Raw genomic sequence first — 8,453 nt, 5'->3', positions numbered from 1 at the left:
GTAACTCTTCAAAGATTCACCACCGCATGCCTATTCTGTCCAACCCTGATTCTGTCTGCACCAGTTTCTTTATTCGTGCATCTTTGAAGTTGGCCTGCGTGATTTTTAGTTAATAAGCAGTGTTTATCTAGGACTCAATTAAGTATTTGTAATGTGCTTATCTTCCTTATTTGTAAATTTATATTGATAAGAAATTTGATTTATATATGCAAACTGTAGCCTATAGGATAATTTAATTAAAAGATGTTCTAGTGTTGTAATCTTTTGTATTTTCTACATGTATTTGTGTAAACCACAGACACGCATAAACACTCTTTTCAAACAGCATGCCAAGCTTAACTAACGTAATATCAGTCACCACATATCCTACATGACTACTAAAAATTATATATATTGTAATTTCAAATAAAAGGAAAATAAAGTGAGTTGAATCTCAGCAGCTCTAAAAGATGTTAGAATAGTTCTCTGCCTGTTTCTGCGTTGTTGGTTTATATGAATTAATTAAATATAATGATCAAAAGTGCACAAATTATAGCGATCACGAAGAAGGTCCTTATCCCGTCCCAAACGTGTACAGTAAAGTGGATAAACACCTCATCAGTTATTCATACCTGTCAACCCTCCCGTTTTTCCCGTGATTTCCGGAAAATACTTGATTTCCCGTATTTTATCATTCTATCCCACTATCATCCCGTTTAAATATTTTCCCCTATTTTTCCCCTGTTTTCATCTTATATATATAAAATGCCACCAGATGTATTTTATATGTTCCAATTTGAGCTTGATAAGTTTGAGTAATTTTGAGTATAAATAATGGTTACCTCTTGGGCTAGTTTAGAACATGCAACCACAATTATTACTGACTGGACAGTTGTCCAGAAAACAATCATCAACACCCTCCACAAGGGTAGCCACAGAAGGTCATTACTGAAAGGGCTGGCTGCTCACAGAGTGCTGTATCAAAATATATTGATAGAAAGTTGACAAAGTGAAAAAGTGTGGTAGGAAAAGGTGCAAAAGCAACAGGGATGACCACAGCATCTGGAAGACTGTCAGGAAAAGCTGATTCAAGAACTTTAGAGAGCTTCACAAGGGGTGGACGGAAGCTGGAGTCAGTGCATCAAGAGCCACCACGCTCAGACGTCTTCAGGAAAAGAGCTACCAAGCCACTTCTGAAACAGAAAACGCTAAGGAGAAAAAGAACTGGACTGTTGCTCGGTGGGCCAAAGTCCTCCTTTCAGATTAAAGTAAATTTAGCATTTCATTTGGAAATAAAGGTCTGGACTCTGGAGCAAGACTAGAGAGGCACATAATCCAAGCTGCTTGAAGTCCAGTGTGAAGTTTCAGAATGATATGGGTGCTGTGGCATCTGCTGGTGTTGCTCCATTGTGTTTTATCAAGTCCAAGGTCAATGCAGCCACCGCAGGAGATTTTGGAGCACTTCCATCTGATGACAAGCTTTATGGAGATGCTGATTTCATTTTGCTACAGGACTTTAGTTACTGCCCACAATGTCAAAACCTTAACCTCACAGAGAATCTATGGGGTATTGTGAAGAGGAAGACATCTGACTAACATCTGACTAACAATACAGAGGAGCTAAAGGCTGCTATCAAAGCAACCTGGGCTTCAATAATGCCTAAGCAGTGCCCCAGGATGATCGCCTCCACGTCACGCTGCAATGAAGTAGTAATTCATGCAAAAGGAGCCCCAATTACGGAGCCCCGCACATGACATGCAAGAAAAAATAAATGAATTGTGCGCACAATTTACTAATTCATTCCCCCAATGTACTAAAATGTGAACACGATTACTATTGCGTTCCCTCGATTTACTATTGGGTTCCCTCGATTTGCTAAATCGTGCACACAATTTAGCAAATCGAGGGAACAAATTAGTAAATCGTGCACACGATTTAGAAATCAAGTGAATGCAATAGTAAATCGAGGGAATGCAATAGTAATCGTGTGCATGTTTTAGTACATTGAGGGAACGAATAAGTAAATCGTGCAAACAATTTATTTATTATATCATGTGCGGGGCTCCGTATCCAATCAAGTATTGAGTGCATAATTAAAACTGCTTTGGAGATCCTGAACATTTCATATTTTCTTTTTATTGATCTTTGAGAAAATATTAAAAAATTTTGAGATATTGAATTTTTTTTTCTTCCTAAGCTCTAAGTCATAACCATCATAATTAAAACAAAAAAACTCTTGAAATATTTCAGTTTGTGTGCAATGAATCTAGATTTTATTCTATTTTTAGGTATAAAAAAATAATAATCTTAAACAACATAAAATTGTAAATTACATAATTTTAGTAAAAGTCAATTACTGGGAGACTTGAAGGTTTTATTTTTAATCTGCTATGAACATTTAAAAAACAGGTCAAGTTGACCCAGTGGTGGTTCTAGTGTTAACTGACCATAGCGGAATTACAGTCATTGGGGACACATTGTGTCACGATCGGGACCCAGGAAAACACAGAGAGATATCCAAATGCAGGTATGTCTTTTATTGGGGTAATCCAAATCGTTATCCAGTCCAGGCAGGGGTCAAAACCAAAATAGCCAATGAAACATAAACAGACGGCAAGAACAAGACTTAGAATAGTCGTGAAAACTACAAGGACTCTGTGACACATACTAAAACATACAGGGTATAAATACACAGGAAAATGACAATGTTAATGGGGAATTAGCTGAGTGCAATGATTAATGACCAGTGACAGGTGAGTGCAATGATTAGACAGAGATCGTGGGGAATGTGGTTCAGGAAGTGACAGACACCGTGGGGAAGGAGTACATCTAGTGGTTAACCAGGGAACACGAAGACACTGTGACACATTGGCAAAGCGGGTGCAATGTGGTCTTTTTTTTTTTTCCAGTGTTCTTAATAATATACATACTACTTTGAAATCATTGCATATGCAAAATAATAATAATTTATTTATTAATTTGGATGTTTATTATGAAATTTATAGAATCATAATAAAATCTTAGATCTATTATTATTAGCCTATTAAAAATGATAAGTCTCTACAATTCTGAGCTGTGTGCTGTCATCTAGAGGATGAAAAGATATCCTGCACTGCCTTGGCCTGGGCAGATTACTAGTGTCAGATGCCATGGGCTCTATTTTGGTCAGACTATTTTAAGTTTACAATTCAAACACATGTATCTCATTGGTCATGTTGAAGGATAACAAAACAGAAAAATGGCAGACGGCAAACCCACAACTGTTGATGTAAAGTAAACTAGTTTTTTTTTTATTCTTAGTCTCCATGGTGGTGATGGGGAATTGCTGTATGTCCACACCATCAGTCAACACTGAAAAAATAGAATTTAAGGAGGATCGGAAATTGATGATTGTAACCAGTGCAGGCAACAATTTGGGACTTAATAAAAAGGACACAAACAGGATTCAGTACTGCACAATGGTGTCTCACCTTTATCACAATGAATCTGGTAATGAAGGGTAAGTTTATGTTTCTTTAAACTGGTGTTTTTCTTTTAACAATTCACAAAAACACTGAACACAGTTTACAAGACCTGCGCCATTGTTGCCAGATCTCGCTAGAAAAACGGATACAAAACAAGCAAAAAGCAGACGGTGCGTTTTAGTGTTTCTGAATAGAGTTTTAAAAGATTTCAGATTTATTGTTTTGTACTATTTATTGTTATAAAATCGCATAAAACACAAAGGATAAATAAATTGGCTATTATTGAATTATAATGAATATCAATTTTTTTTTATAATTATATACATTATTTATAATATATTATATTAGATTAATGCTAATATCATAAGCTTTTAAGTGACAAAAATAAATGTATGATGTATGACTATTCTATTATTATGGTATGCTAAATGCTAACAAGCCCAAATAGGCGACTGTGTAGCCCCAAGAATGCCCTAAAACTTGGAATGAAGGAAAATTTTCTTATGAACATTGAACTGATGAATATGAAAAAACAAGAGTCGATTAAAATAAGAGGACATGGCAACAGTAAACTAGCAGCGCGCCGGGAAAACTAAAATTCCCACAATCCTCTATTCACAGGAAGTAACGTATTCGAAGGCTTTCGTCTTGTAATCTTCATATTTTGTAGTCCCTCTATGGCAAGACAGTAAAACCAGGTAAGTTTAATAAAAGCACCTTCAACTGTTTTGTCTGAGAATGGTTAGTAAACTGATGCGGTTCTATCAGTGGTGAGATTGTGGAGTCTGAGTGAAAGCGGAAGTGTTCTAACGTTAACGTTACTTGTTTTCGTTTGTTAGTCGCATTAACTTGTTTCCATTGTGATGTGCAGAAGTGCAGTGTTGTCACCTTCAATCTGTACATTTTATATTAAGTTACATTTATACTTCCCCTCTGCATCAGCCCGCCATGCCGAGATGCAGGTTGGACGTCTCTGTCCATGTGTTGTTATGATTCAGGTGCAATGATGTGCAAAATCTCCAAAGTCACCGAGTCCAAACCATGAACAAAACAGCAAAATCTACTTGTGATTCTGACCGACAGAGTAAAAAAGTCAAAACGAGTCATGGGTATGCCATAGTACTGATTTCCTTAACGCAAAATATAAGTTGAGAAGTGATAAATGTAGTCAATTTTAACATCTTATATCTAAGCATATATTATTTCATGTTGAATATAACTGATCCTTCTCTTTAGATCGACCCAGGGCACTCAAGGTCAGAAAGCAGATGTGAAGGGCTGTGCAGCTGGAAAAGATGCTTGTTCTCCTGGACCTGAGAGAAGCTCGGAGTCTTCCCACACTATGCAAAAACGTTCTCAAAAGGAGGCCAAATCTACTCGTAGTGACAGTCCTTCATCCCAGCAGCATCTGATGAAGACGTCGCCTGCTGAAGATGAAAAAGGGTATCCTTCCTGTCAATTCATCTCTTTCTGTGCATGCACTATGGCTTTAGATTGTCATACAGTAGGTGCTTTTGGGTTGTGCCACTTTTTACTTAAGTGTTTATCAAGGCGAAGAAAAAAAACAGTAAATAAAATCAATACTTATTATAATTCTGTATGTCTGCTATTATTTGAAACTGAAGCTAAACTAAGAGCATAATGTCAAGGGTTAAGACAAAGTAATTTTGGAATACATTTAATTTGCATTTTATTTGCATTTCAAATTTTCCTTTTGGATTTCACAATCACTTTTAGTGATATGCTTCACTCTGCACCAACCATTTTGGGAAGATGGTACTTTTAATAATTAATTACTTCTCTTTAGTACATTTCAGTCAGTTTTAATGAACTAGTTTTACACTGGCAATTCACTATATTGATACCCATTTACATTTTCCCCAAATTATATTTTTCTGGATTAAATTATAATGGTTAATTTGGTTATTATTATTATTATTATGTTTTCATTTTAATATTTCTGCACTCCAAATTGTAATAGCCAAAAAGCATGTCTAATCAGCTGAATTCATACATAAATATTATTTTTATAATTTTTTCTTAGCAATAATATGACCCTGTGACAGGTTTTATTTTTTTCAGAAATGCAAACACTGGAATGAGCCTCACAGCCTTGGGTTTGTATTAAAGGAAACGGCACCATTTAATCACACAGAGGCACTCGGTACATGCAGACGTCATATTCAAATAGCACTCTTTTTGTGCTTCACACTGGTCCACACACTAGCAGACGCTAGTCCATATCACATTTTGATTCATTTTACAGCCCTACTTTTGATTTATTCATCCAAAATTGGCCAAATTCCTGATATTCCATGTTAAATTTAATTTTTATGACTGGATTCCATGATTCTGTCTGCATAGATCCCTATGTATGATATACGTATTTCAACCAAGTGTAGAATGCTTTGATATAAATATATTTGAATTGCTATGGAGAAAAAGTCACTTGACAAGCAACAACGGTGTTAAGCATTAAAAAACGAAAAAAACACTTTTCTCATGTGCATCTCTTAATCACAGGCAGCTTTATGTAATGGGCCCTTCTTAAATATATGGTTACGTGACAAATATTATGCACTAGATTAAGGAAGTGACACAACTTACTTTGCACCATTTTGCAATGAGTCTTTGTTGTTTCATAGTGATGCGGACCTGTACAGAGACGAAGACGAAATTCAAAAAGAGCTGCAAGACAAGCAGCAGACAGAGTCAGGTAGCGCTCAGTTTTTGAAGAATGTTCAGTGTGTATTGAAATGTTGTAAGAGATTTCCATGAGGTTGTTTTTGCCTGAGCTAGGGGTGTCTTTCTTCCCATCAGTGGCTGCTGGTGAGGCCCAGAGCAGCGTGTCAGCTGCAGAGGATCTTCAGACCTACAGTCAGAGAGAATGGAAAGGCAACACCACAAAAAGTCTGCTAATTCGAAAGGTGAGCCTGCCTCTTTCACACTTCACTGTTTCTTAAGTGTTTCCTTTTCAAAGGGCATTGCTCACACATGCTTCTTTTTTAGGGATATGAAACAATAGCCAGTGAGTTCAAGCTGCGCAGAGTAAGAGGTGATAACTATTGTGCGTTAAGAGCAACGCTCTTCCAGGTGCTCAGCCAGTCAAAACAGCTTCCTGCCTGGCTGCGTGACTCTGACATTCGCGAGGTAATTTAGCCTTATTGTGCTTCAAGACGTCCTCACTGATTCTGTACTTGCCCAAAGCAGCATAACTTGATCATTATATTTGACATATCAATATAGAATGTTATTATGTGTTAAATTAATGTAATGCATTGTAAATGTCCCATTATAGTGGCCAAAAGAAACTCAGTCTGATCAGGATTTTATTAAGGAGTGGAAGTTTCCATTTGAAACTAGTAAGAGCAAAGTGCGGCATCTTGAACAATGTCTGGAGCGACTGAAGCAAAGGGTAACATATATTTTATTTTTTATTAATTGTTTATGTATGAATATCTATATACATCACCGATCAAAAGGTTTGGGGGAAAATGTTTTAAATGTTTTTTAAAGGCATCTCTAATGCTCACCAGTGCTGCATCTATTTGATCAGAAATGCAATATTGTGAAATTGTATTATTGTTTAAAATATACTTAAAATATTTTGTCCTTACTGTCTATATTGATCAATTTAATGCATCCTTTCATAATAAAGGTATTAGTTTCTTTAAGAAAAGTTTATTTATTGCATACTTAACTGTACTTGCTGGCAATATTTTATTGTTTTATCTATAGTGGGAAGAGAGTGTCCAGTGCAGAAGTCTTGAGCAGAGGGAGCGTTTGTGCCAGGAGGTGTTCAGAGTTCATGATGAGGAGTATGAGCTTCTGGAAGCGCTCAAGTTCTTGATGCTGAGGACTGCCATTCATTTGCACTCCGATATGGAGAAGGGCTCTGATGTACCCGAGTTCTGCTGGCTCCTCTTTGCTCGTGACTCATCCAGATGCCCTAAGACGTTCTTCACCAATCACCTCAGACACGTAGGCTTCAGTGGTGGGCTGGAACAGGTAAGTGCAGTTAAAAATAAAAATGTTTACAAAAAATCTTTAGCTTTGTTTATTTATGGACCAATCATGTACATATATTTAACTTCTAGCTTATAATATCTACTGTTGATTCATTTGATTGCAGTGTTTCAGTGGTTGAATATTATATGAAGGAACCTCTCCTGATGATATAATGTTGTATAGGTGGAGATGTGCCTCCTGGGTTATTCCCTTCAGCAGACGATGCAGGTTGTTCGGCTGTACAAGTGTGAAACTGAAGAGTTTATTATATACTACCCAAACGACCACAAGAAGGACTGGCCTACTTTATGCTTGCTTACAGAAGATGACAGACACTACAATGTACTCGTCTCCCAAAATTCCTCCAAATTTGATGAATATGGTAGGCCAAAGTGGAATCTACCTTCAGATGGACAACCGAGCAAAACAACACGTCTTTAAAGAGTAAATGGCAATCACACACAATCTACCGAACTCAGGAGTTACAATCCTTCATGTTTTCCACATAGCTGTTCTTGAGTTTATGATTTGGGATGTTTTTTCTTTCAGTTTATAATTCTTATAAATGTAAAGATTTGCTTATCCTTATTCTGCTACCTATGTAATTTTAGAATAGAAAGATCAAATTGTATGCATTTCTAAATAAATGATGTGCAATAGTTTTATGAGACACAGCTGTAACTCCAGCTAGGATGGAGGATAATATTTTTTTGATTTAGTTGAATATGAAATTAGTTGATTATGAAATAATTAGTTTACAAGGTTAATTATTCCTTTTCTTATTGCAATAAATTTAAACTGTAAATCTAGACTTGCTCTTCTAATTTTCTAGATTTTGTAGGTGTTAATTTAGCTAGTTTATTGTGCCATTCAGGATGAGATCTTGGTGTCCTTTCACTGGTTTCAGTATCTTCTTGTATTGTTTTTTTCAGATGTCGTCATTTTAATAGTCTGTAATTTATTACTTTGCTGAGCAATTTACACAGCGTGGGTAGGAAATG

General features: G+C 36.2%; 1 protein-coding gene across 2 annotated transcripts; it reads left to right on the top strand.

Moving 5' to 3' along the window:
- The first annotated feature begins 4,026 nt into the window (after positions 1–4,026).
- otulinb (OTU deubiquitinase with linear linkage specificity b) lies at positions 4,027–8,257 on the top strand. Of its 2 annotated transcripts, XM_026206290.1 has the most exons (10): positions 4,027–4,142; positions 4,387–4,553; positions 4,681–4,887; positions 5,511–5,561; positions 6,090–6,160; positions 6,265–6,371; positions 6,454–6,594; positions 6,743–6,859; positions 7,183–7,452; positions 7,636–8,257. In XM_026206290.1, exons 2-10 carry the CDS (start codon positions 4,486–4,488, stop codon positions 7,891–7,893), a joined length of 1,290 nt encoding a protein of 429 aa, XP_026062075.1. In that variant the 5' UTR covers positions 4,027–4,142; positions 4,387–4,485; the 3' UTR covers positions 7,894–8,257. The 2 variants fall into 2 exon arrangements, with proteins under 2 accessions (XP_026062075.1, XP_026062076.1); XM_026206291.1 differs by lacking the exon at positions 5,511–5,561 and having other exon boundaries at positions 4,029–4,142.
- The last annotated feature ends 196 nt before the right edge of the window (positions 8,258–8,453 follow it).

This window comes from Carassius auratus, chromosome 27 (genome assembly GCF_003368295.1).
Source record: "Carassius auratus strain Wakin chromosome 27, ASM336829v1, whole genome shotgun sequence".
NCBI lineage: Eukaryota > Metazoa > Chordata > Actinopteri > Cypriniformes > Cyprinidae > Carassius > Carassius auratus.
Note: the sequence above shows the minus strand (reverse complement) of the source record. Positions and strands in the feature narration are given on the sequence as shown.